General features: G+C 36.2%; 2 protein-coding genes across 12 annotated transcripts in view; one reads left to right on the top strand and one right to left on the bottom strand.

The window, feature by feature from the left end:
* The first annotated feature begins 926 nt into the window (after positions 1–926).
* LOC586556 (coenzyme Q-binding protein COQ10 homolog B, mitochondrial) lies at positions 927–8,067 on the top strand. The gene is made up of 5 exons (XM_003726279.3): positions 927–1,251; positions 2,854–3,024; positions 4,153–4,345; positions 6,540–6,641; positions 7,745–8,067. Exons 1-5 carry the CDS (start codon positions 1,157–1,159, stop codon positions 7,907–7,909), a joined length of 726 nt encoding a protein of 241 aa, XP_003726327.2. The 5' UTR covers positions 927–1,156; the 3' UTR covers positions 7,910–8,067.
* Positions 8,068–13,620: 5,553 nt separating this feature from the next.
* The window catches only part of LOC586576 (RNA-binding motif, single-stranded-interacting protein 3), a 61,033-nt gene continuing 48,654 nt past the window's right edge, over positions 13,621–25,999 (bottom strand). For 5 of the 11 annotated variants that reach the window (XM_011680256.2, XM_011680255.2, XM_030990262.1 and 2 more), the window contains exons 8-12: positions 24,719–24,866; positions 24,079–24,186; positions 22,308–22,388; positions 20,533–20,642; positions 13,621–19,847 (exon numbers count right to left, since the gene is read on the bottom strand). In XM_011680256.2, coding sequence (XP_011678558.1) covers positions 20,574–20,642; positions 22,308–22,388; positions 24,079–24,186; positions 24,719–24,866 — 406 coding nt within the window. In that variant the 3' untranslated portion in view covers positions 13,621–19,847; positions 20,533–20,573. The remainder of the gene's footprint in view (positions 19,848–20,532; positions 20,643–22,307; positions 22,389–24,078; positions 24,187–24,718; positions 24,867–25,999) is intronic. The other 6 variants (XM_030990264.1, XM_030990263.1, XM_030990268.1 and 3 more) reach the window with 6 other exon arrangements.

Genomic DNA, 25,999 nt, shown 5'->3' with positions numbered 1-25,999 from the left:
AATTTATCATTCAATAATTGATAATATAAAACAAATAATTTAGAAATAAGAATGAACACACAAACTTTATTCAAAATATAAACTGGGTGAAGGTAAGTTCACTTCTGACTTGGAATGATTTACAAACGAGTTAAACACACTAAGATGTTCAGGGAATTGTCATAATGAATATGTCAGATCGAGGTAAAATTTCCGCGGTAAAAATGATGTTTTATATCTGCAGGGCAATTTTATTTTTCATAGTGCATCATGTTATTTCGACAACAAAGAAAATCACAAAAAATATTTCACTTGCTAAATATTATGACAGCTGCTCGAATATAGGTTACTTCTCGGACCGAGGTTGTATACCCACCCCCCCCCCCCCCCCCAAGGGAAAAAAAAAAAAAAATCATCGATCAACCCTTTCCTGCACCTTGTACGCGCTCATGACAGAAAGCTGCAGGATGCCTCTTTGGTTTATATTTGTCATATTACAGTAGCCTCAAACTTCAAAGACTCGAATCTTTTTGAAATTCGTTCAAGCGCAAGCCTCTTATATCATTCCTCCCCGATGTTGGAACAGTACGTGACGCAACAAAGCGCTACGATGACAACACAAGCCGGTGACCTTTCAAAAACCTCCTTGTGAAAAGTGTGACCTTTCTTACGTGACCTAGTTTGCGTGCACTTACATCATTTACCAATTTAACGCTTGAATAATGACAACCAAACTTATTCCTAGTCATTTCTGTGTTTTTAATTTAATGATATAAAATATTTTAAGCATTTTTATTTAAACATAATTTAAATTTATACTTAATATTTTTCTTGTTGCTTATAAAAACTTTAAAATCATTAAACTTATGTAAATCATTAGTTTGACATTAATCGGCAATCGAGCCAAGCGCTAGCGGTCGCGATCGACGCGACCCTGACCCACCGGCAGCTACGGAATTATGCATGCCCTGCATGTACCGGCGCGACTCGCTCATAGATATTGCGTAGCTACACTTACACTCCACAGCTAGCTAGTGCAGTGGATGGCTTCACTGTAACTTTTTGAGATGTAGTAAATTTGCTCTGATTGATCGTCGATGCATTTGATTTTGCTTCAAAACATTCTTTCCACCGACCATAGATCATTGATATTTTCGCTTATAGAGTGCACCAGAAAATGGCATTAAGAACTGTTTCCAGAATATTATTATCACAGTCGCAGAAGACTTCGCTCCGAATATGGATGGCAGAAACGAAGAGATTGTCAACAAGGTTTGTCTCAAATTTGGTTTGTTTTCTGTAAAATTTATTTAAATTGCAGTCTAGTCACAATAATTAGAGTAATGGAGATTCGGCTGTCATTTGAGTGTCGGTATGATGGGTCATCATGGTCATGATGTATGAAGGGGTGCAGGTGACCAAAGTTCGCGGACATTTTAGAACATAGAAGTCTAACTTTAGGCCTATTACAAAATGTGATATTCGAACTACGATTTCTCATATTCTACACAAATTTATTGATTTCAATTATAACCAAAGGGACGGCGAAGTTTTTAACTACAGATTAGTTCAACTAGAAAATTTTATCGTCGAAGGATTTCGGAGATATCGCGATCTAAAAATTCGATGTCCGATCGTTCGTGCGCGCTGCATCTAAAAAAGTCATAAAAAACAACGAGACCTAACTTCACGCATGAAGGTTTACAGTTGATTTATCAAAAAGTGTGATCCATAAAAATAAGGTAATATCATAATTTGCAAGGCAAGATATCATACAATCAGTTAGTACCACTCTTTACTTACAATTTTGAGGAAATCTGCTCTCAAATTGAAGATTTTCAGACCCTTATCGGTAAGTTGATCATTTTTCGGAACGGACGCAAAATATTGCAAAATTTGCCGATCTTTTGTCAATATTTTCACAATTTCGTACCCAATTCCAAAGAAAATTTCACTTCTGGGTAATTTTATGTTCCTCTTTCCATTGGTGATATCAGATTTTCGTAATCTTACTGATTTTTTGAGATAGCGAACTTAGGTCACGCGCGAACTTTGGTCACACCACCATAAGTGTAGATCTAGGCCTACCAAAATTTGATCAAGAACATTCTTTTCACAAGAAAGAAAGGTGGCCATGATGATCATGTTCTGATGATCATCAACTGTCATTGTTCTTAATGATAATCCCATGTCTGCACACACCCATTCAGGTTACCATAGGCCTAGTCTATATGCAAGTCAAGAATTTCTAGGCAATATTCTTAATCAATTTTGTATGAATATTGACATGATCCAATATTAATATTAATTTAAAGATGATGAAAACTGCATGTTTCGTTCTTTCACTCAGTCTCAGTCAAAATCACGCAGTTAGGTCTACACGTATGAATGTGGTCTAGTCCCTAACTATTACCTTTCTTGGCATTATCATCGGCATCATTGTACGGAACTGAGAGCTGAGAGGTGATCCTGTTAAAATGAGTGGTGCTTGAACCTGAATGAATTGGGGAAACCACCTTTCACTCCACCCAGCCCAGTAGTGCTTCATTTTGTCACATAGGTCTACATCGTTTTCCCTTTTCCCACTCCATAGACTCTACAGTACCGGTACACACAAGCATGTGCGTGTTGATGAACGAGTGGATTCCAAAACCACCATATAAGTCTAGATCTAGATCTAGTCTAGCCCCTTTTTATTTGAAAATATAGAATATTTCAATTCAGAAAGTGAGTAAATCTGTGACTGAATAAGTTTATCAGTACAACAAGGTTACATTGAAAAATATTTATCTTGTACCTAGGACTGTGACAGTCAAGACTCCACTCTTCAAACTTGTAAATTACTAATTTGATTTTCTTCCTTCAAATTTTCAGGCATATATGTTGCTGTCCATTCGCTGGGAACCCCGCGTGGGACATTCAAACTTCTCATCGCCCTAGTCGAACACCATCTTTGCAAGTGCCAACAAGAACATTTATCTCCATTCAGTCTCCACTCAACTTTGGAGGTAAAAAGAAGGAATATTCAGAGAGAAAAATCATAGGGTAAGTATCTTTGCATTATGAACATAGGGTAGCCATGTTCACGTCAGCCAGCCCGCCACCTGTCTGCAAAAACCCCCACATATTTTACTACAATCTTTAGTACAGGTGGTATCTACATGTACGGATATGAACAGGGCTTCTTAAAGAGAAGGTTGAGTTCTGGGAAGAGGTGACAAATAATTTGTGAGCGTTATTGTTATTATGCAAGTGTGGAAGAACATGAGATAAAAAATGTTTCTTGAAAAAAGGCTGAAAAGCATGGCTCATCAATTGCCTTAATATTGTAAATATGACACTTAAAGAGAATGTTGAGTTTTGGGAATAGGAGAAAAATAATTTGTGAGCGTTATCATTCTTATTATGCAAGTGTGGAAGAACATCAGATAAGACATATTCCCTGAAAAGCATGGCTCTTCAAATGCCTTTATATTTTAAATATGTCATGTAACTCGTAAAACTCGGGGGTAGGTTTTTTACGCCACGTGTTCGTGTAGTCCCATATACATCTTTCTGTGTACAGTGTTTGTAACTTTACCAAGACTTGGCCAAATTTCTTATCATTTTGATGATTCCAGAACCTTGCAATACACACAAATTCTTATATGCTAGATGATTAACCTTTTCTGGTCGATTTCACACCGTTTCTTTCACAATGCAATCGCATGACCAGAACTCAACTTCATCTTTAACAGCATAAAAATCATGACAGATTTGTATGCCACATGTTAGTGTAGTCCCATATACATATTTCTGTGTCAGTGCTTGTAACTTAACCAAGACTGGGCCAAATTTCTTATCATTTTGATGATTCCAGAACCTTGAAGTACTGACCAATACTTACCGGTATATGCTAGATGATCAACCTTTTCTGATCGATTCCACAACGTTTCTTTCACTATATGCAATCGCACAAGGAGGTGAACTAATGAATTTGTTTAACTTTTGTAGATTAACGTGTAGGTTAGGATTAGGTACCTACGTTTAGTTTTTGGTTCAAGGTAGAAATGAGTAATTGAGTGTATTAAATTGACCATGAAACAAATTTTATCAGAGCATGTGTTTTAAAACTGAAGTTCGCTACTCAAACACTAACAGTTTTTCTCACCACTCCTATATATCTCCAAACAGATATTCTATGTCAGACATGTATGAGGTGGTGGCAAATGTCGAAGACTACAAGAACTTTGTCCCCTGGTGCACCAAGTCTACCATCGTAGCCAGGAAGGCAGGCCACTTCAGGGCACAGCTAGAGATCGGCTTCCCGCCCTTGGTAGAGAGATACATGTCAACCGTCACTGTCGCTAAACCTCATCTAGTCAGGGTACGTATGCTGTTTGCCCTGCGATATCAGTAGCTTATTTTGGAAAATCTTAAAGCCACTCTGCACTAGTTGTTGTTGTTGTAGGTAATAGTTTAATGGCGTTCATTCAGTATTGAATATATACGCAATATCTTTAATTTTATAAGAAAATCAGTTATACATAAGAAAACATGAGGATAAAGATTTGTAACAATATAATTAACTAATCAGTAACGCAATTTATTAGGAGTCTCTGGATGGTTTGCAACTTTGTGTTTCTGCTTTTTATGCCTCCGCCACCGACGGTCGTGCCGGAGGCATCATGTTTTCGGGTTGTCCGTCCGTACGTCTGTACGTCCGTACGTCCGTCCCGTTTGACCGTTATCACAATATCTCAAGAACCATTTAAGATTTAAACTTAAGACTCGGGAATAGTATTTATCACCATAGGAAGACGATCTGATTAGATTTTGGAGTACGTAGGTCAAAGGTCACAGGTCACAGAGATCAACTTATGAAATTCCTTGTATTGAGTTTGTTAGCGCGATATCTCAAGAACCATTTGAGATTTAAACTTCAAACTTAAGGATAGTATGTATCACCATAGGAAGACGATCTGATTAGATTTTGGAGCACGTATGTCAAAGGTCAAGGGTCACAGAGGTCAACTTATGAAATTACATACATTGAGATTGTTATCATGATATCTCAAGAACCACTGGAGATTTAAACTTCAAACTTAGTGATAGTGTGTATCACTATAGGAAAACAATCTGATTACATTTTGGAGCACGTAGGTCAAAGGTCAAGGGTCATAGAGGTCAACTTATGAAATTCCATACATTGAGATTGTTATCATGATATCTCAAGAACCACTGGAGATGTAAAAACTTCAAACTTAAGGATAGTATGTATCACCATAGGAGGACGATCTGATTAGATTTTGGAGCACGTAGGTCAAAGGTCAAGGGTCACAGAGGTCAACTTATGAAATTCCATACATTGAGATTGTTATCATAATATCTCAAGAACCACTGGAGATTTAAACTTCAAACTTAATGATAGTGTGTTTCACCATAGGAAGACAATCTGATTAGATTTTGGAGCACGTAGGTCAAAGGTCAAGGGTCACAGAGGTCAACTTATGAAATTCCATACATTGAGATTGTTATCATGATATCTCAAGAACCACTGGAGATTTAAACTCCAAACTTGTTTAAATTGCTCTATGGCGGAGGCATCATTTTCGACTGCGCGCAGTCAAAATTCCATCTAGTTTAAAAAGTTTAATCTGCACTAGTTTGGCCAGGAGGGATTTGACCTCCCTGCATGGTCACCAGCAGGCGGTAATCTCATCAAATCAGCTCTCAATTAACATCAGAAAAAGTGGATCATGGGGGACCAATGGTCACCGATTATGCCTTGTTTGCTATATATAGAGGGCGCAAGTAACTATACGTAGTGCAGTGGGGCTTTGAGACATATCTATTTGATTCGGCATATAAATTGTTCTCTACCATTTTGGTATTTTCTATCTAACTCCTGGTTTTGAAAACAAAATTTATAATGCACATGTGCGCCATGAGCATTTGGTTTCAATAGATTTGGCGCCTTACAAATCTTGAATATTATCATTATTAATGAAATTAATCAAAATATACATCGTGAGCTCTTCAGCTAGAATTAAGACAGATTCCTCCTTATTATATGCTAGCACACATAACAGGCAGGACACTTTGTATACTTTGATGTTTAATGTGCGATGTACCAGCAAAAGTCCAAGGTCATTTTGTATCTTAGTATAGTTTATATGTAGTTCATTGTAAGTGCCTTGAGCACCCTCTGGGTGGATATGTTACACATTATAAATGTCTTTATTATTTTTTATCATTTATGGCCTATGGGGCAGGATTTTATTCTGTCAATAAAATCCTACCCACCATTACCAGAGTCTCTAGTAACTGCTACCAGCATCAACTCATTTAAACACAGCTTGGATTCTTTTTGGTTAGACAAACCCTTTGTTATAGCATAGTCTGACATCCACGCATGCACTGATATAGACTTTTACTAATGTACCAAATGATCTGACCGGGAAACCTACAGGATATCCTACACTCCCGTATAGATGATGATGATGATGATGATTAATTTTGAGACGTGCTTAAATACAGTTTTATAAATATATAAATATTTGCATTTTCTCTCAATCAAGGCTGTATGTACTGATGGAAGATTATTTAATCATCTGATAACAACGTGGAGATTTGGTCCAGGACCGAAAGGAAAACCAGACACGTGTATGGTTGACTTCTCGGTAAGTATCCCTCAAAAGGACAAAGAGAGGATATATATATTTGTATAAGAATGAGATGGGGTGAAGAAATCAAAGATGAAGAGTGATATGTAGAGGTGCTGTGGTCTACTCTAGTTTATATAGTTTATATAGTCGGACTGAGGATCACAGGGTCCATGGTTCAAGTCCCGTTGCGGCACTAATGTCCTTTGGCAAGACATTAATCTACATTTGTCACTCTCCATCCATGTCTTAAATTTGTACCGGTAGAAAGGAATTGCTTGAATGCTATGAGCGCTGATACAGTAGCCTAGCAGAGCTGTTATAATATTGGAGCACCTTGAGCACCTTACATGGTGGATATGTGCGCTATAGAAAGATCCAATGTTATTATTATGTAAAAGAAAATTGATTGAAGGCAGAAAGGAGTTAGAAAACTGTTATCATCGTCCTGCCCTTATTTTTTTTACACTTGAATTGGAAATTATATTCAAACGTCCTCATAATGAAGATACGCTTATAATCCTCATTGAAAAAAGAAAGAGAGGGAGGGGGGGGGGGGGCAAGTCCCTTCTGCGAATCACCTGTGATAGTCTTGCATGTCCTTTGATACCATGTTCTTTTAAGCCAGATTTATGAATTCCTATATGTATGATTGAATGACTATGAATTTGTTAATTCTCCAATATGTATGTCATTGGCTTGTCTTTTAAGGGATTCCCTTTTATTTTTATAATAAAGGTCTTATAATGCTTATGATTTGTCAAGTTTCATTATTTCTCATTGCCCATAAGCTAATGCCAGTTGAATCAACCCTCCCCTACAAGCCCTGTGCTCATATAATAAGAATAAGACATTGTTTGATAGATCAATGTCTAAACATGATTTAATAGCAATATAGTTGGCAGTGTATTGGGTTTTTACAGACATGTATCAATCAGATATGATTATTTACGTCTAGGGACCGACCTTTAAACTTCACCATCCAAAAGACGTGACACAGTTTCAAACCTGCTTCCTCGGCTGCGTCCTGGGCAGTGCAAACATTACCTACTTTTGAAACGAGACCATGTTTATAATGTAAATTTCCTATGCTCTTATTTCCCTCTTGTACATTATCACAGGTCTCGTTTGAGTTCCGATCGGTGCTCCATTCGCATCTATCCCACCTCTTCTTTGATGAGGTCGTGAAGAAAATGGTGAAGGCGTTTGAGATGAGAGCAGAAAAGATGTATGGCCCACAGACGAATGTATCGCGGTCTGCTCTCTTCCCCGATACCCACTCTTGACGAAGACCCAAACTTAGTTAGATGTTTTTTTAGTAATCTTGTCATGTATTGTGTAGTTAGGCCGTTTTATTATGAGCAGCTGTTGTCACTATCTCTTTGCAAGGAATATGGAACTCCTTACATGTGGCAACAATTACATTAAAACAAAAATAAGAACACTTTGGCCCGAATTCACAAAGCAAGGTTTGAGCTCAGACCAAGGTTTGAGCTCAAACCTCCTTTTGTTTCGCCAAACCTCCTTTTGTTCTTTACAAACCAGGTTTGTAAAACACGCGTAAAACGCGTCATATGACGTACGAAAACCAAGGTTTGTCGACAAACCTCCTTTGTGAATTCGGGCCATTGTGATGGAGATGTCCTAATGTTTGGTCTTTTGGTGTGCTAGAAGTTTCCAAGTATTCTGGGATTACTTGATGATTGGCCCGATTCGAGCTATACTAAAAACAAAATTGATATTCATGAACAAAAAAGACATCTACACAGCATAAGTTTGTTTTCCATTTACACTAGATAATTTCAAAATTACATGTGAAAAAAGGAACTTAATAAAAAGCATAGCTTGTAGAGTTTAAGTTCCTCAAAATCATTTTGACACATACTAAAATTTTAGATATGGTTCGTAATGTATTGGACAAAAAGATATACAATTATGGTCACTTACCTCGATATTAAAGCTAAAGTTGAGTTCTGGTCATGCGATTGCATTGTGAAAGAAACGGTGTGGAATTGACCAGAAAAGGTTGATCATCTAGCATATAAGAATTTGTGTGTACATGTATTGCAAGGTTCTGGAATCATCAAAATGATAAGAAATTTGGCCAAGTCTTGTTAAAGTTACAAACACTGTACACAGAAAGATGTATATGGGACTACACGAACACGGGTGTAAAAATCCTACCCTGGATTTTTACAATGTTACACGACATATTTAGAATATGAAGGCATTTGAAGAGCCATGCTTTTCAGGGAACATGTCTTATCTGATGTTCTTCCACACTTGCATAATAAGAATGATAACGCTCACAAATTATTTTTCACCTCTTCCCAGAACTCAACCTTCTTTATTTTTCTTCCTTAAAAGAGTTGGTGACAATAACATGCCTCACCGTTATATTATGTACATTTTTAATGGAATATTTCCATAATATTACATTTTTAATGGAATATTTTCATAGTATTTTTTTAAATGCATGATACCCTTCAATAAATTTTATTATCAGGAAGTATTAGGTATATGATAATTGTTCATGTTTTAGTGAACCTCAATTCTCTCTACTGCATATAGCAATATATATTCCCATAATGCACTGCACATCCGATGCCTGAGCGACTTTGCACACAAATTCCGGTGATTCTAAAACACGTATTCTGCTCTACTTTTAAGCTAATAATTCATTATCTGCTATTTTTAATCTTGCTCGATAGTGACAAATTAAAAGAAAACACAAGCAGTAAGCATATTTATTAGTTTAAAGTAATATACCAGTATTGGCAAAACGCAACCGCTTGGAGAAAATCTCCTCCAAAAACATGGCATGCTACAACACAAGTGGCTTCTTTTCCCAAGCCATGATTGTACGCTATTGTCAGTAATTTTTAAGAATTTGCAGTACTACACAGCAGAGTCGCATATTTGAATATACCGAAGGTCTACATTCTTGATAGATTTACATCATTATAGACTTTGGCAAAACTACATTTTCTCATGCTTGGTCCGATTGACAGTGAAGTGCGAGTCCAATACTGTGTGGCTCGTTTTGACCGGACGTTCATGTGACTGCAAAATCCTGGAAAATTTGCTAGTAAATATAGAGCGCTACTTATTTTGGCTTATTTTCAGCTATATGCAGTCGGGAGAATCCTCCTTCATTCTGTACTCTCTTATTGTGTGTGAAGTCTAAAGGCTCCATTTTAATAGACACTAGGCATAAATCGCTTCAATATACTACTTTAATAAAGGTATTCGTGAAGCACCTCATGATTTTGGCATTGATTACTCTTAAGTGCTCAAAGTGGGACGTCTCTATGTTTTAAAAGATGTGTGGCTATTTGGGGGTTATTTGTACCAAAGCTAAATATAAACTGGTCTATACATATACTGTATACAATACAAAACGTGCATGTAGGCCAACCTGTAGCCACCCTGTATTTGTAGGGTTGACGCTATATGAGCTCCAAGATTTGTTTATTATTAGTGAATTCACAGTAAAGGTCACATTTTTTACGGCTCGCAAAGAGTATAACTACCTGTGCCTACCTCACAGACAATCAGACTTTGATTATTTATTGCTTTTCCTCACTTTTTTTTAAGGGCAAAAAATAGAACTGAATAAATACTGAGATTCGAACCCACAACTACAACGTTCTACATGTATAACGCTGGTATACTAGCTAGTATTAATGAAAAAATCTTAGAGCCCATATATTGTCGACCTATTTTTAGTTGGCGAAATGACACAAATGTTGCGTCAGACATGTAACTAATAATTTATCTTAATTTATGCATGTTTCTATACCTAATCCTTGGTAACTAAGTATTTCATTTACCTTGCATAAATTAGTTGTTGCCTTATCTGGCAATCCTCTGGCAAGCTTTTGTCAAGAGAAACTTTTGTTACAAAAAGTAGGCATAAATTTAGAATTTCATTCCATGCCTTAGAAAATGTTTGCGTTTGACACCTCAAATCGTTTTCTGAGCTTTTCCCAACTTAGCAACACCATGCAAATGTGTGATTCACAAATGAAAAAACAGAAAGCAATTATTGTTTGCAACAGCCGTTTGAAATTATTGATGAATATTTAGAAGCTGCAAACTATTACGCAATGTGAAAATAAGTGCGTCTTGTCGACTTGAACTTGTTCAACTCTACAAGGGAAATGATGTGTTATAGTCTTTTGCAGCTGTTGTAGTGCTATACTTGGTTGTGTAAGGGATCGTGCATTGCTATTTCAATGGAAACTTGAGCAATGGACCCGTTTACTGATGTATATTCAATTTATACTGTATGCATGTGTTTCTTCCAACCCCTTGGTTATCAACAAATTCCTTTACTTGTTATGCATAATGGAATCTCTTTAGATGGAATTCACTTTGCAAACAATAGTCGTTGCCATGTCAGGCAAGTCTATGGAAAGATATTGAGTCATGAACAAACATAAATTCTTCAAAAAGTATGCATTATATTAGCCATCAGGTCTCTTTGTGTATTGCATTTGGACAAATTTGAGTTTTATCTTCACTCTATTTGAAAGAAAATCATGTGGTATGAATTAACAAGTTGACAATTTGATTCATACTTTCATATCTGTTTAGTGTTAAACAATGATAACTCTGGACTAGCAAAAGTCTGCCAGATTTTTCATGGCCTTGAGCTCCGTTTATTTGCTGATATCTATCCCATGAATTCCAAAAACATGTTATACAAGCTTCCAAAACTATCAGAAATATAATATGTGTACCAAAAAAGACCAGTTATTATTCTACAAGCACATTATCATTATCTATAGTGGCCAATTAGATGAACAGCATCTCTACAAGTGGTTGATTTCACTTTATACAGTTGTTGTAGATTTTGTTTTTCTTTTAATGCTGCTGTTGCTGTATCATTTTGCACGACATGAGCTAGAAATGTTTTCATCCTGTTTTAGCTGCTTATATTGGACATGTTATGTATATAAGAGAGATTATAGGAGTATATTCTTTAATATTACCCAGATATTAAATCATGTGTGGTATTTATGAATATGACATTTGTTTGTGTTTTAATTTTTGTTTGAATTCTGTTGTGTGCTGCTTTACATTCAAGGACCTTATGCTTAAGATATTGTGAAGAAATGCACCGGGGAAAAATAGGGTGTCCCTACTTGCTATAAGATGGGTCGTGACCCCCATCTGGCTACAATAGGGTCAAATTAAACACAAACTAGAAAAACATCACTTTTGGCCCAAACGGTAAGGGCTTTTTTCAGAATTTTTGTGCAAAAAAGTGAAAATATTAGAATAGTCTATTATCCTCAAAATGAATGTCCCTTATGCCATGAAATGAATGCTGACTCATTTGGATTTTGAAGTAAAAATAAAGAAGAAAAAAGAGTCACTTTTTTGTCAAAGTGGCAAGGTGCAAGTAGAGCATTTTTGTGGAAAAATAGTGAAAATATTCAAATAGCCTAGTATCCTCACAATGAACGTTCCTATATGCCATGAGATGGGTCATGTCCGGTTCGGTTACAAAAGGGGCATAGGGGGAAATTTAGTAAAAAAAATTGAAACGCCACTTTTTGGCCTAAATGGTAAGGGGTTAGTTCAGCAGTTTTTTAAAAAAAGTGAAAATATTTAAATAGCCTACTTTTCTCACAATGAATGTCATATATGCCATGAGATGGATAATGACCCCCATCTGGCTACGAAAGGGGCGTAGCGGCAAATTAAATAAAAAATTCCCAAAACAGAACTTTTTGGCCAAAATGGCAAAGGTGCAGCATTTTTGTGAAAAAAAGTGAAATATTAGAAAAGCCTACTTTTCTAAAAATGAATGTCCCTACTTGCCGTGAGATGGGTCATAACTCATTCGGCAAAAAGGGGCATAGGGGCAAATTAAATAAAAATTCGAAAACTAGAACTTTTTACGCCATAATGGCAAGGGGTTACTTCAGCATTTTTGTGAAAAAAAGTGAAAATATTCAATTACTGGTAGCCTAATATTCTCACAATGAATGTCCCTAAATGCCATATTGACATATTGATATTGATTTATTTTGTCCACAATGTGGAAATATGCTTCCCACCGGCATTACAATAATACAAGAAACAAGAGGACAATAATATGAAAAACGTAAAAAAAAACCTCTTTTTGGCCTACATAAAGGGGTTAGTTCAGCATTTTTGTGAAAAAAGTGAAAACATTAGAATAGCCTATTATCCTCAAAACAAATGTCCCTACTTGCCATGAAATGGATAATGACCCCCAATTGGCTACGAAAGGTCCATAGGGGCAAATTTGTAACAATTAAAAAACATCACTTTTTGGCCAAAATGGCAAGGGGTCAGTTCAGCGTTTTTGTGAAAAAAGTGCAAATATTAAAATAGCCTCATATCCTTCCGATGAATGTCCCTAACTGCCATGAGATTGATAATGACCCCCATCTGGCTTTGAAAGGGGCATATGGGCAAATTTTGTAAAAATTTGAAAACCATCACTTTTGGGGCAAAAAGTGCAAATATTCAAATACCGGAAACTTACTTTTCTCACACCGAGTGTCCCTAAATGGCAAGGGGTCGTAAGAATATAATTTTTAGGACTTGTTAAATTGTTGTAATCCAGTATTGAAATAAATGTGCAAGTTGCATGTTTTCAAGGATCGCATAGCTGTAGTTGTTTCTGAACAGTTGGGTACCAAGTTGTCCCCCCAAAATGTTCAAAACATATTTTCAAAAAGTTGGGTCATACGTGTACAATTGTACATCAATGCAATCAACAACACAACTGTCATCACCACCATCATTGTCACAATCGTTGTCACAATCGTTGTCACCATCACCATCCTCTACACCACAACCACCACGATCATCATCACTTCTATCGCCACCACCGTCACAACAACCACAACCACCAAACCCACCACCACTTCTAACATATCATCACCACTATCACCATCTCGTCCACAAAATTACCAGTACACAAGAACAAAAACAAGAATAAAACTGAAATATGTCCATTCTTAGTGATTCAATTTTTAATTCAGACTTTGACCATGGCACACAAATCTCCATTCAACCATGGTCTATTTCACCCTACAAACTCTCTCTTTTACTTATTAATTTCTCTACTTTTTTTTTTCTTCATTTTTATTACTTTTTTTTAATTCACAGAAGAAATATCTTAAAAGTCTTGAAAAAAGCAAACGTAAGAAAAAAGAAAACCTTCCCCCTCATCACCGACAATTACAAAACCAATCTACAACATAAACATACCTCCATGAAGTCTAATACTCTCTTGTTAAAACTACATAGTCTACCTTAACTGTTTTTCATCCACCAGCTTTTAAGCCAATGTATATTAATGAGATTTCTCGGTTGTGGAATTGAACAGGTTAAGGAGAATTCATTTGGTCAGAGCACCCTACGAGTGTCAGCCTCCTTTTCTCATTTTTGTAAATAACATTTTCTCGCCTGATGCACATTGGCACTCTCTGAGTGTAAGCAGCCAATGGTGCTTTATGAACCCGTATCAATTCTCTTATGTTTTTTCGTTCTTTTCGCAGTAAAAATGCTTCTGATATTGTCAGCTGATTCAATATTGATTTGACTGAGGTGCGCACACCTTACGGTAATGAAACAAATTTAGATGCAATACACATTTAAATAAAAAAAAAAACATTTTTCATAGAATTTCTGAAGCAACTTTTTTTTTCTCACTCAGATGGAAGTATAGAGCAATATCGATTTCAACAATAAATTTCTTTGTGAAGCCCTTGTAATGTACACAATATACAATTGTACAGAAGTCGTTCAAAACCGGTATGGGAAGAGTTTTACTTGCTGTATCTGTACATATAAGCAGAAACCTCATAACGAATCGTTTCATATATTCAGATTCGGAGTCATCAATTTGCAATGAATCAATTGTACAATACCTCAGACAGATTCGTCCAAAATTTACTGTTTGCTGTTTGCTCTTTTTTAAATATTCAGTTTTGGTTGGGGGAAGAATCGATGAGTTCCCAGTGTGTAACGGGAAGAAAAGTGTAACGAAAAACTACGTTCTTTCAAAACACGAGACTTCAATCTCGTATGCTACCCATCCTTGAACACTGGCAGATCACATCATTGACATTCAAATCTAAAATGTCACCTATCGTAGCAAAAGCAAGCACAAACAACAGTCCAGGTAAAAAAAAAAGAAATCATACATCTTCTCTCAAATATTGACCCCTTCATCTCATCTGTACAACTTGACTGCATTTCTCTCTCAAAACCTTTCAACATTTTTATCATTTTTTTTGCTTTTAAAACAAAGAAGTAAAAATCACACATTTCGGATTCTCACTAGGACTACACATCTAATCTGCTACTCATAAAAAAATCTTATATAATTTACAGACGTCATCCCTTGAAAGGCATGTCTCCTCGCTACCATTTCATCATAAAATTCATTAAAATCTATCTTCACAATTGTGTCTAAAGCGTACCTACGTGTATCTCATTATCTCTAATAACACTAAAATGGATCTGACTTGTTCTCCACAAAATCCATCAATCTTACAATATTTTCTTAGAAAAAAAGCATGAAACGGAACATGTGGAGAGAGGACAAAAGAAATAAGATGACAATCAAATCTTCTAGATAACTACCAAAACAAAAAAACGAAATATTCTTAAAGCCTAGGCTATATATATACAGCAGCACTTAACATACAACTCATAGTGTTAGATCAAATCTACAATGTCAGAAATTCTGTCTTCTCGTAGCAAACTTACGACGACACGTGAAAACAACTGAGAGAAAGAACAAAAATGAGACAAATTAAAAATTAGCTGTACACAGACAAATCAAAATGCTTCAAAATCATCATAAAGAGAAGGAAAAAAATCACACTCGTTTCAGCGCAACATATGAGCTAAATCGAATCGGAACTTGATCACGTGGAAAAACTTCGTTCACTGTCATATGTACAACATGGTCCTTAGAATCTGAGAGATTTTCTCACGAATAACGAACATTTCATTCCACAACTCAAGACGCCGACTAGAAGAACGATCTCCAATGCAAAGTTGAGATTTAACTTTTACGACAGCAGCAGTTAAGCATGCTATTGTTACATTACTCGACAGATCTACCATTAGAAAATGACAAAGAAAACCACACAGGCACAACACAAAACTAAACAAAATTCATGAATACAGTTTCATCGTGTGCTTTCATGACCTACCCAAACACAATTTTCGAAGGAAGACAGGAAAAAAATAAAACAAATTATATATCACATCTCCATTTACAAGAAAAAAAACACAAACAACGACAAAGTAAAGCATACTGCCAATTTGCAGGGTATAACAAAATTAATCAACGAGTCACAAGTTTTTATCACAAGTCCCGAAAGTCAGTAGGTGGGATAATTTTTTACGTACAAAATACTACGCTCCATCAACTGCAGTTTCATATCTTGAAATATCTAGACAATGTTTCTCTAAGGTACTTGTAAAGAGACAATCTAAGAGGAAATATGTCTGCAAGTATTTTTTTATATTCACCAATAGATCGAGTCTCCACATATTTAACAAAAAATCTTGTAGATATAAGAGCTCACACACACAGTTCTTTTATTTTGTCAGCTTCAGTGAAAAATATAACCATCACGTACGATAACAGACAACTATCACGAGAATAAAACAACTACTTTCCTCTCCGACAGACAAGACTTAAATATGAATGTATATTAAAGATAAACAAGAAGCATGGGAAGGGGGCATTATTGTCCATGGTCTTTTTTACAACATGGGGGTAATAAAAACTAATGAACTCTCATCTTTTGTTTTAAATCTTGGGTACATGAAGCAAACATGCATGTGAAGATACAGGGAAGGTTTTTAATAGAGTATCTCGTTTGACATAAAATACTTGAATTCACTTTATTATTATGCCTTTGTATTTTAATCTACCAAGAATAGAGAGAGGGGGGGGGGGGGGGGGAGGAGGAGGGGAAGATAACACAGTTTATAAAACCATTTTAGCCCTTCAATTATGCATTGTCAAACTGAGGTAAACTTTTGGTTCACCAACTGCGGGAAAGCATTACTTTCATATTACTTAGGTGACGGAATAATAAATTGGTTTCACAATTGTCGGGTATCAATGTAAATAATGTAATGATAATATAAACCTATGTTTAAGAGCTTCTTATTACGATGAAAAACAGAAATGTTTGGATAATGGCAAGGTACATGGATTAGAAGCGTTCTCCTCCTCGATATACTTTATCCCCGCACAAGTCCAATTACACTGGTTATAGACCGAGGTAAACGTTTACGATCAACAAGTCTAAACCTGCTCCACATGTACACCTCATATCCCAAAGATAAACTCTCTCTGTCATTTTGTTAAACTCTTCTTGTAAAACATCACTGTAACAAATATCCAATAGCAGTTAGTATTTCACCGAACTTGCATCTCGCTCTTTAACAAAGCATGCAAAGCTTACGGTAGATTATCACAGGTCTTGGCAACGCAACATGAACCTCATTCAACGATGAAAAGAATGTTTTCTCTGCATAGGTGCTCTACACATAAAGATTCCACAAATGTAATACGAGTTGTGATTACAAACAATTGTGTTTTTTTCTTCTTCTTCTTCTTATGCTATTCAATAAATAGAACTTTATTTTGGAAGGCACATAGAAACTGGCATAGCCTGAAGAAAATTTTGTAATTTTTTAAAACTTTGAAAAGACACGAGTGCTATCTATCTTTTTCCTCTTTTTCAAATAACAAATTAACCAAAGAAAAACAAACAAAAAAAGACACAAACAACAAACATACATGTAAGTGCTGGAATTCATGAGTGCTTAGAAGTCATACCGAAGAAAAATAAGGACAAAAGATGAACCAAAAAAAAGGTCAACGTAAAGATGTCTGTGGAACGAATAAGATCTTAAATCTCGCAGAAAGTACAACCAAATTTCACATCAACATACATACATAATCATTTAAAGTCATCGCCATTCTATTTTTATTTCCGTTTCTTTCAATATCCAATCCTTGCTATCGTTCACACATCTCCATGTTTTCACGGCGTATAATGCCGTCTTCTCTCATATCTCTTCACTAAGTCCCTGAGCTACCCATCGTAATCACATCTTACCAAAGCATTGCAGCTCTCTTCAAATTGGCAACTATGTTGCCAATTTACCTCCCACTTTTTATTGCTACTACACAATGCAGCAAAAAACAATTCATCCGCCTTCTGCCAAGTGAATCTCAATCACTGCCTATACATTTGTCAATATTCATAGATATATTAAGCTGCAATGTAATGAGCAGTACACATATAACATGTTACATGCTCATACGTTCTATCTTGCATAATCTAGACTTTCATCTATATTCTTCACAAATTCATTCTCCATTATCAAATCATTGACTTCTATATCGAGTATCCATCATACTCTTTCTGTCATCAAACCCTGAATCTCGCACCTCCAATTTCAAATTTGTCCCCGTACAGAAACACATGTACAAAAAATCTCACCGGGATTCCCCCGTCGTGGAAACATCTACCATATATACAACAACAACAACAAAAATTCTTATGAAATCTACGAGGAAAAAAAAAGAATGCCAAAATAGAAACATACATGTACTTCACATTTACAAATTTTCATCCAAACACAATCGATCTTATCTACATACCTACTCGAACTACACAATGAAACTTACATACGCTACAACATTTCACATAAATTTCGGCAGCTTGAAGATTTCTCGACAACAATAGCTAGTATAACGTCTGCTCAACTTGAAAAAACGTTCAACACATTTAGTTTGAGCATACTCCCTTCTCCGCATAAGAGGTATATTTTGGTATGCATTATCTTACTACAATGCAAAATCGACTTCCTGTCGCATCGTGACAGCAAAGAATAACTCATCTCAAACAAATGCAAACATTTCATTTGCAACAACGAAAAGGAGATGATTATTTTAAACTCACGAGTTGCTACCTCATCTTACAATCATCGTCATGAGATATTCAAAATTCATTGTTTATAAATACATTCAGATAAACCTCAATATTCATTTCATTCTTTTGTATTTTTGTTTCTTCATGATGTTTAAAATTCATTGACAATCATCAGAAATCCATAATAGTTATATTTATTGCCTCTCAGAATAAACTCCCCAAACACGTACAAAACATAGGTAGACACTAAAATGGGGCATGGTTTCAAAACAAGATTCTCATCCTACACAAAATCTAGCACCCTACTCTAAAATGTTCATAATCGAGGGATAAAACGACGGCAAATTTCTAAAAACCTTAGCAGCCATCTTCTCACGCATGAATAAAAACAGGAACTATACTTTTTTCTACTTTAAAAATTCAGTCAGTCCAATGGCTTTGACATTTCAAGTTCATTTCACAACTGTTTTCTGTATCTTCACTTGCAGAAATAATAAGAAATTGATTATTTCATGAATTGCAATCTCATTTAAAATTGATAAAATGTTGCATTCATTCAGCATTAAAAGATGATCAAATATTAAATTGGTTAAAAATGCTTTTGGCATGATTAAAAGAGTTCCAGTACCTAATGGAGGACTTTCGCAGACTAACGGGTTAGGGCAAGATAAGAAAGAGTTCCACACAACATTCAAAACTGGAATAAAATTCCTCGCGTTCACCGCAGAACTCTATTTACAGCATCTCATACGCACACAGAATATTTTCAAAATTGCTTTTAAAAGATTTGAACATCTTCCTTTAAAATAGCTCCTTTCTTGCTCCTAACATGCTTTTGAATGTCATCACAATTTGAAAGCGCATTTCTCAAGTTACAAGAGCTCTCTCTGTTTGTGCTCACGGTTTTTGTCGTATCAAGAACGTAACCCGTTGACTATTGAATTCTCTGTCTCTTTCCAGGACTGATACAAGAACCGTGCATTTCTTGTGGAGTCTAGAAATGGTGATCAATACACATTGTACAAAAATACGCTTCTTGGACTCCGCTTTTTCATGTTTCATCTCGCATCACATGGCGTCTCTACTTATTTTCTGGGAGGGATGCTGAAATCTACACGTTTCCATGACGATGAGCTGCTAGATGAGGGTGTTGGACTTGCCGGGCTGCTTGTCGTTTTTATTTCTTTTTCTATTTCTCCCCTACGAGGTAATCTTGTTAATCTGCCACACATAGGTTCACTTTAGGATAATCTACCAATCACTGTAAAATTGAATAGAGAGAAAGAACATGTTATTACTGCACAGAGGCAATACGATGAAACCTGTCTAGAAAGACCACACAAGGGAGACAAGAAAACTGGTCTTTATAGGCAGGTGGTCTTTATGTACAGGTTCCTTTAGTACATGTTTCAATGAGAAACCATTTTCAAGGGAAACAAAAAATTGTGGAATTTGTAGACAGGTGGTCTTTCTATACAGGTGGTCACTAAAGGAGGTTTGACTGTATATATATATATATTTACAGCTGGAAAACATACATTACCATTGTTGAACCCTAAACAATTTTTTTTGTGAACAAATTATGTATAGGCTTATTTACATTGCAGAACAAAAATTTGAAAACTAAGTTTCTTTTAGAACTATCATTTATACTACTATTACTGGAAAATCCCATAAAAAAGATAGGCATTTTGATAATTTTTTGTTTTCCTTCTTCTTCTGAGGAGGTTTCAGACAGTCCAACCTGGGACCCGTTTCACAAAACTTGTCATCAGTGACAAATGACAGTTGTTGTTATAAGCTACTGAAATCCTTGCTTCTGATTGGTTATCAGCAGATTTATCACTGATTTTTGTCATTTGTCATTGAAAAAAGGCTTTGTGAAACGGGTCCCAAGTGGGCAGAGGGGGGGGGGGGGGGGGGGGGGGGTGTAAATACAAGCTTACCAATGACAGTGTTGAGGCTGAAGGGGGTGGGGTAACACTCATCACTTGGCTCCGGCTGAGGCATAATACTGCTGGGCGGCGCTCATCGTTTGCTGCTCTTCTACTTGGTCCTGTCAAATTGGCAACAAAAAGAAAAAATACATTCAAATTGACGAAAATGTAAAAGAATACCATTGAGAAGGCAAAAAGCCAAATTCTTAAATACAGTTACTTTCAGAGAGCTGAGACCTATAAGATCAAACGGGCTTTATAGAGATGATCCTTTTCCTTCTTTTCAATCTTATATTTTACTTTAATTCAATGTACCTTATGCTCATATGTTCTTTTTATGTTGAAATGTCGGTATTCATGTTTATAATATTGAGTATTAACATTCAACATATACATGTACATATGAGAGTTACGAAGGATAATGATGGATTTTAGATTGGCTTGGATTGTAGTGATAGAAATATGCCATCAATATCATTGCTCATCATGATTTACGCCTGGTATGATCAATTGACATCTCTGATTTTATGTGTCTGAGTGTGACATTTGAACCCAGAATGAAAATACATGGGACCAATAGTTTAAATTATCCTATCTAATCTCAAAGCAAATACAAAATTCTTTTTATGCTCAAGAATACTTCCCAGGCTTTCAGGATTATTAATCTTATTAACTATCATAATTGTCACAAAATGTGAGTCGACCTAGCATTTCTTATCGGGTTTGATTACTCTTCAAATGTAATACTGCTAGCTCTCATACCGTAATTGCTACGTAACAGTAACATGAATTATACAAAAACAAAGATTCTATATCTCAGAGAGATGGAACAAACATGTTTTGCAAAATGGGAGAAGACAAACGAAAAGAGATAGATACATTAGTGCACATATAGGCTACCAAGAAAATAATAAAAATGGATGATAGAGGGAGAGAGAAAGAGAGAAAGAGAGAGAGAAAGAGAGAGAGAGAGAGAAATATTGGGGGAGAGGCAGAAAGAGAAAGAGGTAACAAGGAAAAGAAAAAAGCGAGGCTCAGAAACAAACGGGCAACAATAGAACACTGAAGAAAAAATGACAACAAGAAACCCAATGTCTAAACCATTACCGGTACATGCGAACCTGAGGCAAGCTCATAAAATAGACAATGGACAATGAGTTTGGGACCGGTACACAAGAACATCGGCACAGAGATACATAATAATACAATACAATGGTACAGAAATATATAATAATACAATACAACGGCACAGAAATACATAATAATACAATACAAGCACTTGACTAGACAAGAATGTGACTAACCCAAATATGCCCATTGTGGCACACATAATGCCAAAAGTCAACAAGTTGCGATCATTATCTTACAAAGCAATATGAAAACTGGATTTCTGTTTTTGTACACAGAAACAGGTAGCTAACATAGCATATAAACAGCAAATTGCATTATTTTTTTTCATAGGATTGATCATTTGACAGAGCAAAACTGCAATTGTGATGAAATATAGGAAGCTTTCGAGTGAAAATTCTTTAAATGTTTCCAAATTTCATACTATGAATCTGCTTTTATCATGTATTTTGGTCTACATAACTCTTTTGGAGTGGAAATGCCAGAAAATAAAATAGTTTTGTTGTTCATACTCAGAAATATAAGATCATCTTTTCAGAGCCAGGAGGGCATTGTCTCTGTGTTATACGAGTCAACATCCTTTTGGCTTCAAACAGATGAAAAGTTTTGGGGGCACGATTGATTGAGTTAGTCACACGACAGGGAAACACACATACATCGACTGTTACCGGATGTAATAGTTGAGTCTGGTATGCATGTCCTAGGTGTGCGTATGGGTTGGTTTGTTGGATATACTGCTGTAGAGGTTAAAAAACAAAAATAAAAATAAAATGAGTATTGAAACAGAGAGATGGTGAAGAAATACAAGTCTGAAAACCGGGAAAAGAAAAGTGGTGTCGTTATTGTTATCGGCTGATATTGGGAAGAGGTGAATAAAAATCAATGATTACATAATAAAGATACTTAACCCTTACTGTACTGGGGGGGGGGGGGCCTGGGAGGCCCCCCCCCTCGACATTTTCGGAGATTGCGCCGCAACCGCTTGGAATTTTGAATTGTCGTTTCATGACTTTTTTCCCTCAAGTCTTACGCACATTTTGATACCATTTTCGTCGAAATCGGATATACCTGTAAGGCGTTACATAACAATTAGTATGCTCATGTCATTAAAAAAAAAGAAAAAAAAAATGAAAATCGCATCAAAATTTGCATAAATTATCATTATTAATTACATTACATTACATTAAAATAACTTTTTTGTGTTAAAAAAGTAGTTTCATATGAATAATGAGTTTCAACATTCAAAAAGTGGAGTTTGACACGTTTTCTGTAAAATGCATAAATTTAGCGCATTTTGCATAATTAATTAGGCTAACGACAAAAATTTGCATATTCGGAAAAAATAATTATACCATCTTGTTCCTTACGTAAATATCTACAAACATGCAAATTTTCGTGTTCATCGGACAATCGACGGCCGAGATCATAGGGGGGGGGGGCCTCCCAGGCCCCCCCCCCCCCCCCCAGTCAGTGGGTGCTCAAAATAGCCCAGTACAGTAAGGGTTAAGGTTCGCATCACAGAGATATATTACATACTCTGGCAAGTAATGTACCGTACTTTAATGCCACAGAAATATATGGCATATGAGATCAATAACTGTATATGGTTTACATTATCATTTTATATGGTTTATGGCGCAGCGATGTAAGATTAATGCCATAACACCTCAGAGATATAGACTTTTAAATGCCAAAGTTTACCACAAAAGAGCACGGCACAATTTTGTGCAAAACCAAACAAAATATAAAAGATATCCAATGTAAACATACCAATAAAAATAAATAAAGAAAATTGCTTGAAACCTTTTGATGCAAATGATCAGACTTGACCAGAAATACTGCAATTACATCTACTTCAAAACCATGTAATTCCCAGACAATGCCATTTGTTAGATCTCCACAACATCCGTAATGAATATTTACAGCGAAAGCACGAGAAAATTGCTAACTGTGAATGTGATAACTGATAAACAGCCCAACCTTGGATTTAAGTTAGTGATGAACTTAACATAGCACATTCCTCAAACATGATACAGTATGTGCATTGTACATAATTTTTAAGTACATGTAGGATATCCCTACAGCTATCTGAATGACAAATGCTGCAGTAACCTTCACTAACCAAGTTTCAACCCTGGCTCAAAAAATTTATCAAACTCTCACCCCTCCTCCCCTCTCCACTAGCTATAGTTGATTTGAGTTGGGTTGCGTATGGACCAAAGACTATATCATACCCACCCAAACTCTAAACGCCACCCTAATCCTACGCATACATTAAAACCCAATTGCAACCCTAACCCTAAACATAATGCTATGTCCTTCATTAAATGAGGCCCAGAACAAGTATTACTGGAGCGATTTTGGACAGAGCAATGTCATCAAAGAAAAAGTGAAAGAAGAAAATTTAAGAATCTAGGGTGAACTTACTGAGGATGCTAGTTGTAGTTGACCGAGTTGTGTCGAGAGACCAGTAGGGACCATGGGATGACCGCTAGCCATACCGGCCATACTGGGTTCTCCGTATACAGACTGCTGCTGTGTGAAAGAGAGAGAGCGAAAAAAGGTTGAGAAATTTGGCAACTAGCATACTGTAGTTAAGGTCCAAAAGTTTACCTGGGGTTTATCTCGTCTTTTAAAGAGTCGATATCAATCGCAACTATGTATATAAGAGATAGGAGATTGCAAACTTGCGATTGATCATAGGACTTGCCAGTTGATTAGAGGACTTACGATTGATTTTTTGATCAATCATAACTCTTTAAAAGTGTGTCAGTGATGACCTCCCTCTCCCCCTTCCCCTTTTTATCCCTTGAACGATAGAATCAAAGTTGGCAACAACATGCACTCGTATGGTCAATGTGGTTTTTTGATTCATTCTGTAGTTTACTGATAAGACAACAACGATGGAGAACCTGAAACAAGAAGACTTAACACATTCAATTTGTTATATCTTATGATAGTGCAGTTTCAGAAGTGGACCAATGTCTGATTGAGTATTGGGCTTAAAAATCTTGTTCAAATGTTGTTTCCAAAATGGCCGTCTATGAATGAAAGTCTGTGAACATACCTGGGCAGACGTGATTTGTGGCTGAACAATGTAAGGTGACGTTTGCTGTATCCATTGTGGAGTGCTGGCAGCCGGTAGACTTGCATACGTGACACCGCCCCCTAGATTGTACGCTGCTGCGCTCAGCTGGTGAGGCATCATGGGTACCCTGCAGAGGGGAGGACAAAAAGAAGGAAACATTTAGGAACATTGTCATTGTACAACCACCCAACGGAGACAAGAAAAGTGGTCTTTAGAGGCAGGTTGTCTTTATGTACAGGTTTTTTTAGTAGGCTACATGTTTCAAGGAGAAACCATTTCCAAGGGAAACAAAAAACGTGATCTCTATAGACAGGTGGTCTTTATATACAGATGGTTGCTAAAGCAGGTTTGACTGTACAACGTTAGCTCAAAATACTTTGTTAATATCCTTCTGGCTCTCAGCTATTGAACAAATTATTTTAGAGTTCAATTTTGAATTCTAGCATTTAAATCACCAACATCCCTGTGTGGTTTTACATATCCAGCATCAAGTATATTTGATTCTGTTGCATTCTTCTTTCTATGAATACCACAACTACCTTTAGTTGAAAAGCAGAAAGAAAAAAATTCAAAAATTCCATTTAAAAGATTGAGGATTGGGGGGGGGGGGGGGGTTCAAAAATATAAAAACAGACATTTTAAAAAGTTTGTGAATTTGATAGACATGTTGCCATTAACTGTACCGCCACAGGGAATTTTGAATACCTGTGAGTTTCATACATGTGAAACTAACACAAGTTCTGAATTAATATCATCTGCTAAAAGCTTGAAGAGCGTTAACTTTTATGAAAATGCTTTAATTTGACAACCTTCATCCTCTCAACAGATGTCATCTTATGAGAAATGTTAGTTTATAAACTAGACGGCATCTACATGTAGTTTCTCAAGTTGTAATTTTATAAGATGCCAACGGAAATGGAACACTAAAATTTCCACTTATGTGCAAAGAAAAAAACCCCAACCACAACTCATTTGAATTTCAGAACAATAGTATAAAGACCACAGTAGATTGAGTGCATATTGGACTAAGTATTCATCGAATTCGTATTCCATCCCTCCGTTCTCATGCTGAATAATAAACAAAGCCAAGCTCTATTTCCTCTGATATAGTGTCTCTGTTTAAACATTTATATACCGCCCTCTGAGGTCCGCAAATCAGGCGACTTCTGGGCCGTGCTGTAACATGCTCTAACGCTTCCCTGACCTAAATGACTTTCTGAAAAGCTATGTCTCGACAATGACCCCTTGGGATCGAAATAA

This window comes from Strongylocentrotus purpuratus, unplaced genomic scaffold (genome assembly GCF_000002235.5).
Source record: "Strongylocentrotus purpuratus isolate Spur 01 unplaced genomic scaffold, Spur_5.0 spur5_scaffold_19, whole genome shotgun sequence".
Taxonomy (NCBI): domain Eukaryota; kingdom Metazoa; phylum Echinodermata; class Echinoidea; order Camarodonta; family Strongylocentrotidae; genus Strongylocentrotus; species Strongylocentrotus purpuratus.
Note: the sequence above shows the minus strand (reverse complement) of the source record. Positions and strands in the feature narration are given on the sequence as shown.

Excerpts from the sequence above, each read along its gene's own strand:
- LOC586556 (XM_003726279.3), top strand. The coding sequence starts at position 1,157 with ATGGCATTAAGAACTGTTTCCAGAATATTATTATCACAGTCGCAGAAG. Across the intron at positions 4,346-6,539 it reads CTAAACCTCATCTAGTCAGG|GCTGTATGTACTGATGGAAG; the intron begins GTACGTATGCTG and ends CTCTCAATCAAG. Across the intron at positions 6,642-7,744 it reads CGTGTATGGTTGACTTCTCG|GTCTCGTTTGAGTTCCGATC; the intron begins GTAAGTATCCCT and ends ACATTATCACAG.